The following is a 20516-nucleotide window of genomic DNA, read 5'->3' on the forward strand; positions in this document are numbered from 1 at the left end:
GTACCAGGTTACTTTCCGGCCTCCTCCAATTTATAGACATTTATATTACAGGACAAACCAACAGCCTATTCAAGAGAGAACCCAGCAGGGAGCAAATAATAAGTGTTTTTTCTTTTCCGATGCCAACTTTTTCCACATTTTATAAAATATTGGGAAATGATTTTAATCTACAAAAATATATTAGCTTTCCCTCTCAAAGAATATTAAGAAAAAGGTCGTTGTTGTTAGAGTAGATGTTGAGCCTTTTTGTGAGATTGTGCTGCTGGAAGGTTGAGCCAATCACATGGTTACTCTCCGGGATTAATGCTGAAGTGAAAGGTACTGTTTTGGGCCATTAGTTTATTGAGACCTATCAATACTGGGAAAGATGTTTGCCGTTTGTGTGTCAGCGTATGTGCATGCTTGTGTGTGTGTGTGGGCGTACGTGTGTGCATGTGTGCGCTTGTTCAGTGTATGTGTGTGTGTGGATGTACAGCACCAGTCAAAAGTTAGGACCCACCTACTCATTCAAAGGTGTGTCCAAACGTTTGACTGGTACTGTATGTTTTTCAAAACGTTGTCTCTATGGTCTTACCTTTTGTAGATTAAAAGCTCTGAAAACGTGACAAAACCAGGCACATTTTGGCGTTAAGGCTTTGAAACACTAGTGTTCATTTTGCTTTTGAGTCTTGGTTGTCAGTGGTCTTTTCTCTTTTTTAATCTGAGGAAAGAACTACAGCGGGGAAAGAGATGCATCCACTCTGACAATAGTGTGGATTACATTTGTATTTGTCTCTCCCAAAGAAGTTCTTTGTTGAGAGGAACAAAGACTGTGCATAATGATCAGTGAGCCTGCATGACTGTGGAGCGATCAGTTCATAAAGAGGAGGGCCTTGACGTTAAAGGAATCGGTTGGCTTGAAAGCCTCCGTCACGATCTGTCGTCTGTCTGTCTGGTATCTCTTCCTTAGCTCAGGGCTCAAACTTTCTGCCAAAGGCTCTCCCGTTGAAACAGTGTTTCAATCCAGTGCGTTTCTCCGTTGTTCATTGCTTTGTGTCTTTTCATTTCAGTGAAATTCTTTTCCGTGAAGTATAATGAAAAACATTGCATTCTGCACCGTCTGTGAGATCCACAAGGTCATAAGTTCACAGTTCCTGCATCTTAGCAATTTCATGTATTTTCGACCACAAGATTATCCTCTCACTATCCTCTCAATATATTTCCCAAAAACGTTTTTTTTTTGTGTGTGTGTGGTATATTATCAGTAGCGCAGGGATAACTGGCAAAGCCTGGTTTTCATAAAGTAAAATAAGTTTACCACTGAAGACACGGAGCATCCATGATGGAGGAAACATCAAAGCTACACTGTATTGTGGACTGTGTCTCTCAGGTGGAAAACACCTATCAACTTCACTGTCTACTTCAAAGGGCAAGGTTAAATGTAGTTCCTCCCCGGTGGTATTACACGAGAGAACCTGAATTTGACAGAAGACACCCATAGCCCTTCGATAAAAGACTATTTCCCAAAGGTAAAATTGGATGGGAAATTTCCTTTGAAATGGACCGATTCATAAGGCTCCGGTGTCGGATTCCTTTCAGAATACCTGTAATTCACCTGTTCGGGTTCGGTTTTTCCGAATTCTTGAGAGACTGTGGCAAATGTTGTAGAGAGTTGTAAGGAGATAAAATGATGAAAAAGTGACTTTTTAAAAATACTTTTTATATACCATGACAAAGATACCATGACAATTTCTGTTTGCTTTGTGTTGTGGATGTTCATGTCAAGGTTTGGATCTACAAGAGTTCACCTATTAATTATCACCTGGCTATGTAGCGGCAGGGTAGCCTAGTGGTTAGAGCGTTGGACTAGTAACCGGAAGGTTGTGAGGTCAAGCCCCTGAGCTGACAAGGTACAGATCTGTCGTTCTGCCCTTGAACAGGCAGTTAACCCACTGTTCCCAGGCCGTCATTGAAAATAAGAATTTGTTCTTAACTGACTTGCCTGGTTAAGTAAAATTTAAAAAATTAAATTTAGATCTAGTGAATAGGGCCAAGGGTTGTTTTTTTGCTGTTGAACTCAACCCCTGGCCCTTATGATAAACACGACAGAAAAGGTCATTCTCATCCCTCTCTTTTCTCTCCCTCCCTCCAGGTGGGCACGCAGTAACGCTTGACGAAAATGCAAATGAGGTCATGGCACTTCAAATGGTTAGGAATATGGATAGGACTTCTGCTGTTAGCCACGTGTTGCCTGTCACAAGACACAGATGGTAAGTCCTCCACACCTCAAGTACCTATATTCTATGCAAACAAGGCGAATATACAACCACATATGCCTGTTTTGTTTTTGTTTCAGAATACCCAGCTGCTAAAATACACTGAATGGGTTTATCTTGATGAACATTTTGTATTTCTATACCATTTGCACCACTGTATTTGATTAGTGGTCTCAGATTCAACGTAACTGATATGTTCAAACTGCCTCCACCCAGTGATAAGCTCTGATTCTATACTCCTGCTCAGTTGCAGCCGTTTGCTCGTTGATTCACTTTCAACCTGACAGATTCCTCTGGATTTACATGGCGATACTTGATTCATGGAAGCATATTTTACATTGATGTCAGTGAAGTCACGGATGCTACAGCCTCCACAGTTGACCAGTGCCTGAATGGAGTTGAATATTCAGAAATGTACTCTTGATTTATTGACACTCCTTCATCCGTCTGTCTGAATCCGCTCAAAATGAGACCTTTTAAAAAAGAAAAAAGGGAAATGTCTATTTCAAACTGATTTATCGTGTCGGGCCACTAATGTTGGACACTTTTAATCAATCAAATGGATCAATTGAATGACTGACACTTTAATGAATTGTTCTCACCTTGGCCCAATGTGAATTTCACCCCTCCTTCAGAAATCAGACACTTTCTGATGTACAGTGCAATTTCGACTTAATTAGGGCATACGGTTTTGAGGCTGTAGTTAGTATTGTTCTAACGAGAATGATCATCAAGCTGCATATCAGTGCTGGAAAAATAGTTTCTAGTCTGTCTAATCATGTAGGGGACAAACAGAACGCCTAGATTGTGACACAACATTGCTACTCATGGTCAAGTACTTCCTATTCCAATTTCAAAATATCACTTTGTCACTGTAGGAGATGGATGCAAGAAAATAGTGACACGTGTGTTCTGGCAAAGCAAATCTAATGCAGAAACAAATGAGCGCATCCTCATCCTGTGGTTGCCATGGAGAAATAGATACCATCTTTAAGCCAGTGATCAGTGTCACCTACAAGACAGTCTTAATTTTGGCCCGTACTCTCTTCTTTGCTCTCTCTCTCTCTTTCGCTCTCTCTTCCTCTATCTACCTCTCTCTCTCTACCTACCTCTTTCTCTCTTTCTCTACCTACTTCTCTGTCTCTCTCTCTCTTCTTCTATTTCTCCTGTTAGAAAGTTGAATTTCCCCTCTTAGGTGACAGAGTGGGATTCTTCTCCATTGCATTATGTATGGATGTGTCTCAGTATGGGGCTCATCCCGTGGATCCAGTGTGTGTATTAATGGGACTGGAGGTTGGTTCCCCTTGAGCACTAAGCAGCACCACTCAGGTGCCCAGGCATGCAAAGTGTCCCACTCACACCTACACACTTATCCAGATAGTTATCTCTCTGTTATGTGCCACACGCCCCTCTGGGCTATACTGTACATATCAATATAAGTGTATAGCTAATCTGTGCATAGGAATAATATATCGTTCTATAGACCTACTTTAGCTAGTTACATATTTAAAATCGCATGACAAAAACAAACTAACTTCACAGCAAACTATCAAGGAAATTCACTTGTTTTATTAGCACTACTCTCATCAATATTTTAGTTGTGTCTCCCCTCAGTTCTTTTTGAGGTTCATGAGTTAAAACAAAATCTATTTCAATTCCTGTGTTTTGGTTTGTTTGTCAGAGTTCCCACCAGTTTACTATTCAGGCCAAGCACAGTAGCACACTATTTGATGGTGGAGATCAGATTATTGACAGAACTTCCAGAACTCATTTTATCAGGGGACCGTGCATTGCCAGCCTCCGTTTGGCTCAGACTGGGGCACCAGCCTGTATGTTTCTCTTTCTTATCCAGACACCACACTGACTGTAACCCCCCCCCCAGTGTGTTTCCTTTATTAGAGAGAGAGAGAGAGAGAGACTCCTGATGTTTTCATCAATGGATTTGCATGTTTTTTTTATCTTCTTCATTAGAGATAATGGATAATGGGATGGGTGGTGGTGGGTGTGCACGGGCTAAATGAATTCCCAAAATAAGTCAGGCACTGCCACCTGTTGTGCTCATGACGCTTTGACTTCAAAAGGTGGTTTGACAAACTCTGAATATCATATCCTAATGTGTTTATCCCCATTGAGAGTTTTAATTCAAAGTCAAACTGAAACATTAGTGAAGTATGAAATTATTCATGGTACAGGAACGCTGGACTGTAAGTGGATTCTGGAATGAATATTGAATATTTCTTTGTATCCATTAATATTTTGCATTATGTTTTTGATTAGAAAATCATATGCTATGGTAAAAGCACTGTTTAGTGAAGTTCTCTCCGCAATTGTTTTTGTTACTGATTCTATTACGCGTGTTTAAAAAAAAAAAATATATATATATATATATATATATATATAAAATATATATATATATATATATATATATATATATATATATATATATATATATATATATATATATATATATATGGACATCACATTCTGTGTTTTATCATTATTTATCAATTTCACATATACTCTGTTTGTTTCCAATTCACCTCACATACAAAAAAAAACAACTCATTACCAACCCACTCCCCTTTACATTGTATTTCTCTTGAATGGGCTGAGGAGAAATAACGTGGTTAGAATGGCCTCTCGTTCTGGGAGTAAATCGAACCTCGCTGACCTGGAGTTTGTGCAGGTAGCTTCCTTATAGCTGGCTATTGATTTCTGTGGCAATTACTCTGGATGGTGTCGGTCCAATCTCATAGCAGCATCTCTCATACAGGTTATCACAGTTAGAGGAGCGGGCACATGCAGGGATTGTCTTTGAACATCAAAAGTTCACTGTCACACGTCGTCGCTCCACTTTGTCATCAGCCAATGTTCTGGTGCCATATCAGGACAAGTTGGGGGGGGGGGGGGGGGCATAGAAATAGAATTGCAGTGCATTGACTCAAATGGGGATATCTGTTCTAGTAAATTATATTTCTATGGGAGGAATGATACACCTGCAGGGTCAAAGAAACATTTAACCGTTTAACCAATTAGAGGGTCTGATGTTGGCCGATGATCTCATCACCCTCATTATTTTGAAATAGAATACTAATCTTAGTGGTCTCCTTTGAACCAATGATCTGTGGAGAGAGAACACCTGAATGCAGTGTCTCATTGGTCAGGTATTGACCCCAATGGCTATAATAACACCAACCTTAAGTCCAAACTGGTGTTGCTTCAAATAAGGCTGAATCCATCAAATCAAATACAAGTATATTTCTCACTGTTAGATTTAGGTACACTTATCAGTTTATTGGAGATTGCTTTTTTTGGCTGGAGCAGGTTTTAGGGGACTGTTCCTTTTGACTTTTACAGTTTTGGGCATCCGTACAAAGTCGTGGATTTGTTATTGGATGATTGGATAGATAATGTGCTTACTGAATGTCTGCTTATTGAGGCATTTGCTACCCACTATGGCATTTGAGATGTTGTTTCGAAATGTCTGCCTGTTACTCACTACTTAAATATACTTTCTGGTATTAATGAATAGCAATCATATTACAATATGCAATAACATGACGTTGGATAGTGTACATGGTGTGCATCAGGATGTTCGTAGCTGTAGGCCCACACATACAAAATATACATGCCTTTGTGGAAACTGGTATATTGGTTACATTTTCTTTCAAACAGTAGGTGAAATTGGATACTGTATCTATAGGCGGCGGTTGGCTATTGAACAGTCCCAAACAATTGATCAAAACATTCTTTGTGCCTGTTTTGGAATCTGGAAAGTCGATCACAGACAGGAGTCCCTCTGTTCTGCGTACTAGTATATAGAAGTAACACCCCTCCATGAATATTTCAACGTCACACTATCTTTTTGTTCTCCCGTAGAGACGGTTGTTGCATTACAGTAGCTGGCGTTGATATGAGGGCCACAGTTGCCAGGGGGTTGTTGGGTTACAGCCTTTCTGATGTCATGTGACTCATTTAACTCTAGTCAGCTCGTGGGTAATTAGTCATTTATGAAGGCCAGCCACACCGAGGACCTAAACGCATAAGGACTCTAAACGTATCTCTCATCTGTTGCTGCCCCTTGCTTGTCCATACATCCATTCTCCAGATACGACAAACCAACATAATCGAGCGAACTCAAGTCCCAGACCGTTTTGGAGCTGTCTATATGGGAGCTGGAGCGTTTTGATGTCTTGTCAGTTAGCAATGGTTTCCTAGTGTTAACGTACTGGCGGACGGCTGCGAACGGCTTTTGTGTTGGGAAGATGAATAGTTGTATTTTTTTTAAGTAATAATCCAGCAAGTGCACCCTCCATGAGGAAACCATTTCCCCCATTACCACATCCCTTTATTTCAGGGGGAATTCAATACTGTGTTGACGCGGTGTGATTTATACCAAGCTGTCGGTCTTCTCATAACTAGCCATTCATATTTTGTAAAGGTGTGTGTCTTATACAGGGAGGTTGGGAGTGATGGGGTGAGACTGACACCCACCCCCCCACCTCGTAACAAATGCAGTCCCATGATGCAATAGATCTCTCCCAGCCTGCCACCCAGGAACGGTGTTCATCAAATTACTCACTGATGCACTTTATTCAGATGCCTCTCCACCACCACAGCCTCGTCCCACTGCTCTGTGCTAGACTGTAAATCTACCATAGTGGGTTGTGGGTAATATTTGAGCATACTGATCTGCGAAGGGGAAAAATTTAAGGGGGTGAAATGTTTTTGAGGTAATAGCTTAATTAGTCGCCTGGCTGGTGTCAAAGTGGGCTTGATGGTGAGATATTTATGTTTACTTGCTCAAAGTCCACCTGCCCTTACATCATAAATTGATTTATAACTGATTCTGTAGCTCTTGGCAAGGAAAGGAAGGACGGTGGAGATTGTGTTTTGAGGTGCAAGTGGTGGATTATAATGTGCTATAATGTACTATAATATGAACTTTCACATCTCTGTTTCAAAGTTACAAAGTTTCTGTACTTTTCTTTTGATACTTTTTCTTCCATCACTTTTACCTATTTTTTTTGTTCTCTTTCAAGTATTTTATGGAACTCTGACTCCCTGCTCGTCTTTTTCTTTCCTTCATTCTATTCTGCTCTCTGGCTGATGACACTGTCTTTGACTCCAGACTGGCAGTATGATGGTAAGACGATGGATCTTTTCCCTGTCTCTCCCTGTGTCTCTCTGTGATCTGACTCCAGCAGTCACTCTCAGGGGGAAAAAAGTGCTCAGTAGAACCATATAGGGTTCTTCGGTTACTCCCCATAGGGGAGCCCTTTTTGGTGTTAGGTAGAACCCTTTGAAGAGGGTTCTCCCTAGAACCCTTTATGTAGTGTTCTTCATAGAACCCCCTGTATATGGTTCTATCTAGAACCCTTTTGAAGGGTTCTACCAAGAACAATTTTATCATCTAAAGGTTCTTCCTAGAACCATCTACGAAGGGTTCTAAAAATACACATATCTTTGGAGGGTTCTTCCTCGATGAACAGCTCATTCAGCCTTATTAGCCTTTCAAGTTAAATGATTTATGACAATACATTACATATATCATAAGGCCTTTGTTTGAGGGCCTAGTTATAACACAGTGGTGTTAAGAAACTCCTGGTTTACAGGCAACATCAAGCCTGCAAGTCACATTATGCTGGCTTGCAAAGTGATGTTTAATTAATTCCTATTAGAATCTAGCCAGAGTTAGGATATCCAACACGTGGGATTTTATATCACTCGCAACCGGCACTCAGAATGACTGCCAAGTTAGGGAAGATTGAATACTGAAACTACCTCGATCATGTAAACTGGAACAACCATCTCAGTAATGAGTACAACTACTAACAGATTGGATTAGTTTAGCAAAATCTATGCCATTTCTCTTTGTGTAGCATAAAATGTATCAATCAATCAATGTAACATGCCAAAACACAGCTATTAAAACAAACAATTGTGAAAATCCCCCTGAAATAGAGCATGCTAGGAAATATAATTATATGGTTATACTGTATGTAGAACCCTTCTTGCCTTCCAAAGAATCATCAAAGAACCCTTTCTTCCGAAAACAGTTCTTAGGATGTTAAAGATTCTAGGTAGAACCCATTGCCTTACAAAGAACCCTTGTCTTCCAAAAAAGGTTATTCAGATCAAAACGGTTCTTGGTAGAACGCTATCCCTCCACAAAGAACCCTTTTCAAACCCTTTTTTCTAAAAGTGTATTTACCCCCACCAACCCTCCGGTAATAGCCTCATACTGCTCATAAAGAAGTCATATGTCATTACCACTGTGCACTTTGCTCATATTCTCCCTCTATTCTCCCCCATGGCAGTACATCTATATAGCTTAGTTCCATTCAATGTTCCGTCCTGTGTGGCTTCTAGTCATAGTACGACTGTAAATTGTAATGGTGTGTAACAGGAGATCACAGGTTAATGTTTTTTTTTTTTTTTTTTTTTTTTCAGAATGCAAACTCTCCAGGACTGGACCACCTGCCACAATTGTTGCCATAGATGAAGAGAGCCCAAATGGTATGTATTCTTTACATGCAGCATTGTTGAAACAATGCACCAATGTCAGAGGTGGCAGTTAACCTTGTGGTTAAGAGCGTTGAGACGGTAACCGAAAGGTTGCTGGTTCGAATCCCTGAGCTGACGAAGTGACAAATCTGCCAATGTGCCCTTGAGCAATGCACTTAACCCTAATTGCTCCTGTTAGTTGCTCTGCCTAAGAGCGTCTTCTAAATTATTAAAATGTAACGGAAGCTGGGATCATAAATAATCACAAACCCTGGTTGAGTCGCAGGGAATGAAAAGCTCCTCACACCTCAAAGAGCATAGCCTTTTCCCATGTAATAAAACAGACAAATGGATAGTTCACAAAATTCTTGTTCTGGAGGTTTTTCACCATGTGTGTGCTTACCACTTAAACTCCACATTCTCCACTTCCTAATTGTTTCCCTCAGTTGAGGGCTAAGCCATTACCAGTTTATGGGTGAATTTAAATGTGCCCACCAGGGAGGGAGGCACTAATGAGTGGAGCTGCTGTTTCTGTTCGTTGTTGTGGCCATATTTCTCTCCCTCTTAAAACCTCCCTTGATGGTTACACGCTGGGCCGGTCCCTGGCAGCCACATCACAGATGGTGTTCAGCATGCTGCACAGCCAGGGGCCCCTCGCTGTAATAGATCTCTCTGTTCTCCCTCCTTCTTCCCCTCTTTCCCTTCTTTCTCCAGACTCACTATTCGGTGTGGTGGCCCGGGCTGGGCTTCGTTGTTACCTGTAATTCCGTTTGAACATTACTGATGCATTTGACAGGTATAAGCGGAAGTCAGTGGCTGGCTGTTGTTTTAGCTACCAACTGCCTAATGAGCATCAAGGCTTTTCCACACTGCTGCTTCTTGGCAGTGGTATCCGGATTTTCATACAGTCATACCGTTTATATACGATACCAGGGTATACGGTATTACCAGAAGTGCAAACAAGGGGCGCTATTTCAACACACAAAATAATTTAGGCAACAGGGATCTTGATCCAGAAGGGGATTGAATGTCTCTGCTGTAACCAAGAAGCTCGACCTTGACATCTAGCCAAGTTATCAAACCAAATGCATAGCTGGAGCCCTGAGCTGCATATCATTTATGACACATTTTCATTTTTTTTATAGTTATACTTAACTTAAGCAGCTCAACAACAAAAACAACCATTTTTAACCTGTTAGTGATTCCTTCCCGCGCCAATCCCGTTAGCGGGATAGATTTGACAACATCCAGCTAAATTGCAGAGCGCCAAATTCAAACTACAGAAATATCAATATTCAAGATATCGAAAATATAAGTGTAGTACATCAAAATAAAGCTTAACTTCATGGTAATCCAGCCGCAGTGTCAGATTTCAAAAAGGCTTTACGGTGAAAGCAAACCATGAGATTATCTGAGGACAGCGCCCCGCATTCAAACAAATGAAAATCCTTTTCAACCAGTCAGGTGGTGACAGAAAAGTCAGAAATAACGATATAATAAATGCCTTACCTTTGAAGATCTTCTTCTGTTGGCACTCCAAAATGTCCCAGAAACATCACAAATGGTCCTTTTGCTTGATAATGTCCTTCTTTATATCCCCAAAATGTCCATTTATTTGGCGCGTTTGATTCAGAAATACACCGGTTCGAACTCGCCCAACATAACTACAAAGTATCTAATAAGTTACCTGTAAACTTGGTTCAAACATTTCAAACAACGTTCCTAATCCAACCCAAGGTATCCTAAAACGTAAATAATCGATAAAATTTAAGACGGAATATACTGTGTTCAATACCGGATAAAAAAAACGTGAAGCGCATTCCAGTTCACGCACACCAAACAGTAGAATCCATCTGTGACACTCACAAAGAACAGCCGTACTCCTTCATTTCTCAAAAGAAAAACATCAACCAATTTCTAAAGACTGTTGACATCTTGTTGAAGCCATAGGAACTGGAACCAGGCTTTCAATAGAAAACCAATGGGAAATACTATGACCTCAATTGTTTTTCCCCTGGATGGTTTGTCCTCGGGGTTTCGACCGCCAAATCAGTTCTGTTATACTCACAGACATTAGAAACTTTAGAGTGTTTTCTATCCAATTATATGCATATTCTAGCTTCTAGGCCTGAGTAACAGACAGTTTACTTTGGGCATGCTGTTCATCCAGACGTGAAAACTACTGGCCCCTATCCCTAAGAAGTTTTAAACTGTATTGAAAATCATGCCGTTAGTATTCGGAAATACCCCGGTATCATCAGACAGCTCCCCCCACCTTGTCACCAGGACTGTCTACAGCTCCCCAAGGTGGTGGTGCTGGTTAGAGTCAGGGGTTGGAACCCCCCAAAAAATCCAACCTTTCTCGGGAAACGTTCAATCGGGCAGAAACTGAATACCTCAATGCCTGTCTGCCAGCTTGATATAGAAGCCACGGCCACATGACTCACTGTCTGTTAAAGCAATCCATTTCCTCATGAAGCTGGTTGAGAGAATGCCAAGAGTGTGCAAAGCTGTCATCAATGCAAAAGTTGGCTACTTTGAAGAATCTAAAATCTAAAATATATTAGATCTGTTTAACAATTTTTTTGGTTACTACATGATTCCTTATGTGTTATTTCATAGTTTTGATGATGTCACTATTATTCTACAATGTTGAAAACAGTCATAATAAAGCAAAACCCTTGAATGAATAGGTGTGTCCCAACTTTTAACTGGTACTGTATATAATCTAAACTCAGCAAAAACATAAACATCCTCTCACTGTCAACTGTATTTATTTTCAGTAAACTTAACATGTGTAAATATTTGTATGAACATAACAAGATTCAACAACTGAGACATAAAGTTCCACAGACTGTTACGTCCTGACCTTAGTTCCTTTTTAAGTCTCTATTTTAGTTTGGTCAAGGCGTGAGTTGGGGTGGGTATTCTATGTTTTGTTCTATGTTTTGTATTTCTGGTTTTGGCCTGGTATGGTTCCCAATCAGAGGCAGCTGTCAATCGTTGTCTCTGATTGAGAACCATACTTAGGCAGCCTGTTTTCCCACTATGGGTGGTGGTAGTTGTTTTCTGTTTTGTGTTGCTGCACTTTACAAGACTGTTTCGTTTTTGTTTCACTTTCTTTGTTATTTTGTTTAGTGTTTCTGTTCTAATAAATATATCATGAACACTTACCACCCTGCGCATTAGTCCGATCCATCCTATTCCTCATCAGAAGAGGAAGACAATCGTTACACAGACGTGACGAACAGAAATGGAATAATGTGTCCCTGAACAAAGGGTGTCAAAATCAAAAGTAACAGTCAGTGTCTGGTGTGGCCACCAGCTACATTAAGTACTGCAGTGTATCTCCTCCTCATGGACTGCAACACATTTTACAGTTCTTGCTGTGAAATATTACCCCACTCTTCCACCAAGTCACCTGCAAGTTCCCAGACATTTCTGGGGGGAATGGCCCTAGTCCTCACCCTTCGATCCAACAGATGTACTCAATTGTATTGAGATCCGGGCTGGCCATGGCAGAACACTGACATTCCTGTCTTGCAGGAAATCACGCACAGAACGAGCAGTATGGCTGGTGGCATTGTCATGCTGGTGGGTCATGTCAGGATGAGCCTGCAGGAAGGGTACCACATGAGGGAGGAGGATGTCTTCCCTGTAACGCACAGCATTGAGATTGCCTGCAATGACAAGCTCAGTCCGATGATGCTGTGACACACCCCCCCCCAGACCATGACGGACCCTCCACCTCCAAATTGATCCCGCTCCAGAGTACAGGCCTCGGTGTAACACTCATTCCTTCAACCATAAACTCAACCATCACCCTTGGTGAGACAAAACCGTGACTCGTCAGTGAAGAGCACTTTTTGCCAGTCCTGTCTGGTCCAATGATGGTGGCTTTGTGTCCATAGGCAACGTTGTTTCCGGTGATGTCTGGTGAGGACCTACCTTACAACAGGCCTACAAGCCCTCAGTCCAGCCTCTCTCAGCCTATTGCAGCCAATCTGAGCACTGATAGAGGGATTGTGCGATCCTGGTGTAACTCGGGCAGTTGTTGCCATCCTGTACCTGTGCCGCAGGTGTGATGTTCGGATGTACCGATCCTGTGCAAGTGTTGTTACACGTGGTCTGCCACTGTGAGGACGATCAGCTGTCCGTATAGCTCTGTCTTAGGCGTCTCACAGTATGGACATTGCAATTTATTGACCTGGCCACATCTGCAGTTCTCATGCCTCCTTGCAGCATTCCTAAGGTACGCTCACGCAGATGAGCAGGGACCCTGGGCATCTTTCCTTTGGTGTTTTTCAGAGTCAGTAGAAAGGCCTCTTTAGTGTCCTAAGCTTTCATAACTGTGACCTTAATTGCCTACCGTCTGTAAGCTGTTAGTGTCTTAACAACCGTTCCACAGGTGCATGTTCATTAATTGTTTATGGTTCATTGACCAAGCATGGGAAACAGTGTTTAAACCCTTTACAATGAAGATCTGTGATGTTATTTGGATTTTTATGAATTATCTTTGAAAGACAGGGTCCTGCAAAAGGGAAGTTTCTTTTTTTGCTGAGTTTATTTATCTATTTAGTTATTTATTTACACAATACCGATGAAAGGTTTTAGAACACCTACTCATTGAAGGGTTTTTCTTAATTGTTTACTATTTTCTACATTGTGAAGACATAACTATGAAATAACACATGGAATCATGTAGTTTACAAAAAAGTGATAAACAAATCAAAATATATTTTCTATTTGAGATTCTTCAAATAGCCATCCTTTGCCTTGATGACTGCTTTGCACCCTCTTGGCATTCTCTCAACCAGCTTCATCACCTGGAATGCATTTCAATTAACAGGTGTGCAGCCCAAATAAAGGCTTCATAGAGTTCAAGTAACAGACACATCTCAACATCAGCTGTTCAGAGGAGACTGCGTGAAACCGACCTTCATGGTCGAATTTCTGCAAAGAAACCACCACGCTCTAACCACTAGGCTATCTGCCACCCCTTGTCTACATGAGATGGAAGGGAGTTCCATTCAATCATGGCTCTATATAATACTGTATGTTTCCTGTCAGAGCTATATGTAAGTTGATTACACAGACAATTTGGCATTTTCAGCACATTCTCACAAAAACAAGAATTGATGCAATCAATATCTCTTCTACTTTGAGCCAAGAGCGACTGACATGCATACTGTTGACATTAGCCCTCTGTGTGCATTGACGGGCTCGATGTGCTGCTCTGTTCTGGGCCAGATGCAGCTTTTCTAGGTACTTTTTTGCAGCACCGGACAATATTCAAGATTAGATCAAACTAGAGCCTGCAAGACTTGTTTGGTTGAATGTTGTTTTAAAAATGCTGAGTATCTCGTTACCACACACAGCCCTTCCATACCTCTGCTTTTAGTTTTAGATATATTCAGGACTAGTTCATTACTAGCCACCCATTCTAAAACTGGCTGCAACTATTTGTTTAGGGTGCAGTGATTTCACTTGCTGTGGTTGCTGATGGGTATAATGTTGAATCATCAGCGTACATAGACATACAGGCTTTGTTAAAGGCTAGTGGTAGATCATTAGTAAAAATAGAGAACAGGAAATGACCGAGACAGCTTCCTTGCGGAACACCACACTAATGTTTTACATTGGAGAAGCTTCCATGAAAGAGAACCCTCTGTGTTCTGTTGGATAGATTGCTAGGATGTAAAGCCATTTCACATAGGTTTATCCAATAACAGATTATGGTCAATAATATTTAATTATGCGTTAATTAAACCATACAACTCCCACAATCCTCTTTATTATAAATGTATTTTAGCCAATCATCAGTCTTTTGTGTCAGTGCAGTACATGTTGAATGCCCTTCTCTATAAGCATGCTGAAAGTACATTGTTAATTTGTTCACATGGAACAGCACTGTATCAACAACAACAAAAACCCAAAAGTTTGCTGATTGGTTGGCTGTTCGAACCAGTAAAGGGCGCTTTACCATTCTTGGGTAGTGGAAGTTCTCTATTTTCCCTCCAGGTCTGAGGACAAACACTTTTTCCAGGCACAGATGAAAGATAACAGGAGTGGCAATATAGTCCGCTACCATCCTAAGTAGTTTCACATTATTGATTGACAACAATAATTTTCTAATTTGACTTGCAGTATCAAAGCCAGTGCTAATTTGTATTCAATTGCTGTCGAGAATATATTTTAGATTGGCACCAGGATATTTCTCATATAGTATGCTTGTAGTTGTTCACTGATCCCACAGTCAATTGATTTCATGGGCCCCCCTTTTGAATTTCAGAGAGTTTGCTTCCTTCTGCAGGCATAAAGAAAAATGTCTAAGCTTTGGGAAAACAGTGACGGACCACAAACCAAGTGCTGTGTATCACACAGATTAACATAGCAATATTATCATTCTCCCCAAAGTTGAATTCAATCATCCTTTTCCAGCTAGAGACTGAGAGGGAGTGTTGCCAAAATCACTGTTCTGTGAGATGAATTTGGAGAATAGACCTTTCTGCAGACACCGTAAAGATTTCGCTCTAAAATGAAAGCAAATCAGGTCAGCTGTAAATTTGTGAACCCATTTCCTTAAAACTTCGGCTTGTCTCAGCAAATTCACAAGTTCTTTTCAGGTGTACTTCACTCCGTTCCGACAGCTGGAAAGTCATTTAATAGGAAATGAATAAAGTTATAGCCCTGACAACTTTTTATTATAAAGGGACAATTTTATGTATGATTGCCAAGTCATATAAACCTAAAGTGTCATTTGTAGATATAACTGGGATAAAAACAATAGACACTGTGACATGGGGTTCATTGCTAGATGAATTTTGCTCTCCTATGGTCTTTTAATGTCGATGCACAGTGGCGAGTGTCAGGTGTGGATGATGAAATCTGAGGTGTGGGGCCAGTGAGTGTGACGGAGGTGCACCCGAGGGTCATGCAGTAGCGAGGTATTCCCTCCCTCCCTCCCTCCCACACACACACACGCACACACACACATTGAGGCCTATGAGGCAGGAGAGAGGTGGTTAGCAGATCAGCAACCCTGGGGTCAATTTCAAGGTCCCCTTCTTGAGTGTACACCCAATAGCACAGGAGACAAAGGTGACGAGAAGGGGGCGGGGTCAGGTAACGAGAGGGATAGGAATCAATTGTGACATCACGAGGAAGGACAGGGGTCATTGATCTAATAGGACAGTACTGAGTGTGACGGGGAGCTTCTGAGAGGGACAGAGTCAAAGGAGGCAGGGCATAGGTAGTCTGGTACCAGATCTTGATGCCATTTTTAAAACTCCATGCGATGACATACAGTACACCATGCTACGGTATAGGTATCAGGCAGAAAAGATGACCAGGACTGGACTATTGAAATGGGGAAGGAGGAGATGGAATGGAGGACAACCAGTCCTGGTTAGCTACTGAACGGGCCACTCTTTTCTCACCTCAAATTGTAATATTTTTTACACTTCCTTCTTCTCCTGGTTAGTTCCTCACCTCTTCACTCCACTCGTATTTTATTATCCCTATAATGTGGCAACTGTAAAAAAAAAAAATATATATATATATATATATATATTTTAAAGTTGGTTATACAATACCAGTTATGCTGTTCCAGTCAGATTCGAGCAATACATATCTTTACAGTAATACATAAGATGAAACATTACCCTAAAACCCTTTTGTCCCAATCACCTGCCACTCAGGGAGAATAAACATCTTTACCCAGGTCTGTACTGTTTATGAGAAGTGCTATCATTCAGTGATTGAGAACCTGTGTTGTTGCTGCCTGTGTCCCCTTTCTTCCCAGACTGCGTGGTGGTTTGCATTAGGACTCTCTGCCAGCCACTGCTCTATTTCATTCTGGAAAGGTAGACCCGCAGATCGGCATTGTGCTCACAGTTCTATGAGACCTAGCTAGAGCCTTGGACTATGTTTCTTGATTAGACCTAAGTAGTCCCAAAGTAGTCCCGGGCTCGTGGAATGGTAGTGGTCAGGTCCTTTAAGGACTGTGGTACTAGCAGTTGCAGCAGAGGGTAAAATATTTAGGCCAGTTTATGGGGACCATGTCCAATTGTCCTCAGGTTAGGGGTTTTTAAAGTGAAAAATGTCTTTAGGCCAGTTTATGGGGACCATGTCCAATTGTCCTCAGGTTAGGGGGTTTGAAAGTGAAAAATGTCTTTAGGCTTCATGGTGATGGTAGAAAATATCACAAACGGACATTGCCCCCGGACACACTTGGATCATTACCTCATACGTGTACTCTAGCGTGTCTGGTCCCACATCCCACAAAGCACCATTATTTCTAGAAGCAGATGGAGCCTTGGAGATGAAGATGATGTACAAGGCTGTACTGTGCCGGTCACCATTGGTCACGTTGACTCGCTCCCTCCCTAATGTTTTGTGAAGAGCTTATTTAATCTACCAGTACATCCTGCAGGAAATCTACCCCCCCCCCCCCCCACCCCTGTTACGCCCATTTGATTTTACTCATGTAATATTAATCTTCGGACTCCTCCGAGCCAGAGTTGCTGACTTGTCAAGTAATGTCAGGGCGAAATAGACTATTTATTATCATTGTCAATGGCCAAAAACATATATTTCCTTGGATTCAATTGAAGGGAAAATATGTGAAGCAAAAGTTCTCCCTCTTTTAAATAAAACATTTTACCTGTATAAAGTATAACCTTGATTTATAATTGTCATACGGTATTAAGCCTATGTATAACACTGTTGATATCTCATCAATGATCCGCAGACGTCATACTCAACATAAAATACATTTACACACTGAAACAATGTATTTGTATGGATTTTGCTTTTGCCGCGTGCAACAGACTGGGAATCTGCTGTACCGTGTTCTTCTTTTGAGTACTGTGCATCACCACGGTGTATGTAGAAAAGAACAACACGTGCACGTTTGTCTTCGCCTTGATGGTATCACAACAAATGCTGATGTGCATCAAGAGGCAAAACAACGTTTGTGATTTTGGTACGTCGGGGAGTGGGATAACCCTCACAGAAGGAAAATAGATTGCAGGTCATTGGATCAGGTTTGCTGAGTGAGAGGGAAATTGAAAGACTGTGTATGCTGTAGGGGTTTTTTTTATGGAGCTGTAGACGGGTTGGTTGTTTAGCAACAACGGGGCAAAACAGATGAGGTTGGCTTAGATTGTTGACAACTTGTAAGCTATACAAGACATGGTATCAACAACATGATAAAACAAGCTGAGATGAGCCACTTGCGATTCCCCACATGGCAGTTTCTTGTCATTCTTGCCAGCAATCTGGCCAACCAGAATCATGACAACAGGCTGCCTTCTGCCCCATGGAGGCGTGCACATCGTTTTCGTGACGTTGTCATCCAACCCATCTATAGAGAGAGCAGCCAAGCAGATCAGACGTCTAGTACTTGATCAGTTATGACAGTTATGGCAAACTAGTTGATCACTCCTATAGGCTTTTCTCTCAAACTGCAAGGCCTTCTATACTGTGACTAAAACCCCACTGACAATGATAGGCGAATGTAAATGCTTACATTCCATGCCACGGTCTCTGGTATTTATAAGAATAAAATAATATACCTTAGACAGGCACTCTATAGCTCAGATGTAAGGAATTTATTCAATAACCGTCAGGATTTTGTGGTCTCAGTTATTCCATATAAAAAGCTTGAGATTGACTTCAGGTGATGTGCAGTTCTTTACATCCCCCAACAATATGCCCAATAGCAGTATGCCTACTAACAAAATATCCCTGCCAATGAGGGTACTCTACTCTGTCTGGGCAATTCCAGAAGAGATAATGGACCAACATTAGTCTCTCTGCTGTCTGTCCTACTGTATATGCTTTCTCTGCATGGGGTGAATGGGAACATTGTGTTAATGTGTAAACAGCCAGCCTGACCCAGCAGCAACCTTCTCACTGTGTCCTGGAAGCTGGAGGCTGGAGCCCAGTATGATCAGACAGAGAGCCAAGCCAAGCCTCACCACCCCCCCATCTACGTCACCAGTCACAGGTGCTCTGCCAGCTTGCGGGACCATGTCAGGCTGCCAAGATGGCATCCCATTTGCCAGCTGCTGAGGGACCTGCACGACTCCGCTCACTGCTAGTCAAATGTCAGCCTGCAGCTGCCGGAGAACAGGGAGTGGAGTCTGTACCTGTGCTGTAACTCAAGCACCGTCGGCATCAGCCACTAACGTGCTCTTTAACCATCAGTGTAGAATAACAACCATCTGGCTGCTGTACACAAACATAGCAGGGAAGGAGGTACAATTAGAGAGTGATAAGGAAGACATGAATAATGTGTAGATGGTAAAACAAATGTGTAACGAATGGAAATGTTCCAGCACCGATTGATGAACTTCCGGGAAAGCCCGACACTTCTGCTTTTGATATCTTTCAAATGGATGACTTGATCTGGTGAGGATTCCAGTGGAGATTGACATTTTGTCCATGTGTGTGTCTGTCTGACACGTGCATCACAGTTGGGAAATTGCAGATATTTCTACTTATTCTGTCCTGCAAATGAACAAGTGAAACATATTGTCTGTCAACAAACATTTAAATGAACGCCATCACAAGGAAGAAGAGTCCCTTAGCACATTAGAGAAATGATGCAGCCTGTGAACCAAGTCTCACCCCAGTTTCTCATAGAAATTCGGGATGTTTACTTGTGCGAATTCCTTACGCTCTCTTTATCTAGTAAATGTAAAAACAAAACCTATTAACCTTTTCAGCTCAGCTTGTAATTCTCTTTCGTTTTCTCCTGTAGATATTGGCTTAGTTACATGCATTGTTCCCAATTCCCAGAGTCTTCACTGGTAAACAGTTACTATTGTATTGGTGGAGAAGTACATTGGACCTAGTTACCTCAACAGCAACATACAGCACGTCCCGCCAAAACAAAAGCAAAGGGGCGGTGAGTTCAACTTTAAGAGACAGTTGCAAACCTAAGGGTGTGTGTGTGTGTGTGTGTGTGTGTGTGTGTGTGTGTGTGTGTGTGTGTGTGTGTGTGTGTGCACGCGTGTGTAGTCGTCGATTGAACATTCAGATGCAGATCTTTGAGGATCTCTGTCTACAGGGACCCTGGTTTTCCAATCAGGCAACATAAAAATTGTATTAAGGAATTTAGGGAGGAACCAACTATAGTGAAAAAAGAGCCATGTAAATGAAAGAAGTACTGAAGGTGACAGGGTTTTGGTAGCATGCGCACTAATGTAAATCCAATCTTGATCATACGCCGTACACACACTCGTGCTTATTCAAATTCTACATAGCCAAGCATTCTAGTCTGTTGTCAGAAACATGCTTCAAACACGATAGTAAACTGCTTCGAGCACAAGTTGTGGCTTTCACATTCCCATATACTGTCAACATACAGCAACGGTAATCCTCAAATATGTGTTTGCATTAAACTGCGCCTCAGTGTAAAAATGGCAGGTTATTTATCAGTCCTTGTAGCCTGCTGTGCCTTGATAGGAAAACGTCTGACTCTATTACACTTAATGTAGAAAAAAACCCAGCTGTTTTTACTGTGCACTAAGAACAGTCAAACAGTCAAGGAGAGTCGTGAGGTTGGAGAGTCGTGTTCATCTGTACATTTCATCTGTCTTTTAGCTAAGCAGAGCTACTCCTGGTCCAGCTAAGCAGAGCTACTCCAGGTCACTCAGCCAGCGCTGCTTGAGGCTGGAGCCAGCCTGAGGTTAACTACTCAAGTCAAAATGTATTTGTCAAAATGGTGAGAATACAACAGGTGTA

The 20516-nt window shown here is 41.6% G+C and overlaps 1 protein-coding gene across 1 annotated transcript in view; it reads left to right on the top strand.

Moving 5' to 3' along the window:
• Positions 1–20516, top strand: part of LOC135523828 (protocadherin-15-like) — a 201934-nt gene that overhangs the window by 20253 nt on the left and 161165 nt on the right. Inside the window, exons 2-4 of the mRNA XM_064950765.1 lie at positions 2132–2249; positions 7387–7401; positions 8709–8774. Coding sequence (XP_064806837.1) covers positions 2159–2249; positions 7387–7401; positions 8709–8774 — 172 coding nt within the window. The 5' untranslated portion in view covers positions 2132–2158. The remainder of the gene's footprint in view (positions 1–2131; positions 2250–7386; positions 7402–8708; positions 8775–20516) is intronic.

The sequence above is a fragment of the Oncorhynchus masou genome, chromosome 31 (genome assembly GCF_036934945.1).
Source record: "Oncorhynchus masou masou isolate Uvic2021 chromosome 31, UVic_Omas_1.1, whole genome shotgun sequence".
Classification (NCBI taxonomy): domain Eukaryota; kingdom Metazoa; phylum Chordata; class Actinopteri; order Salmoniformes; family Salmonidae; genus Oncorhynchus; species Oncorhynchus masou.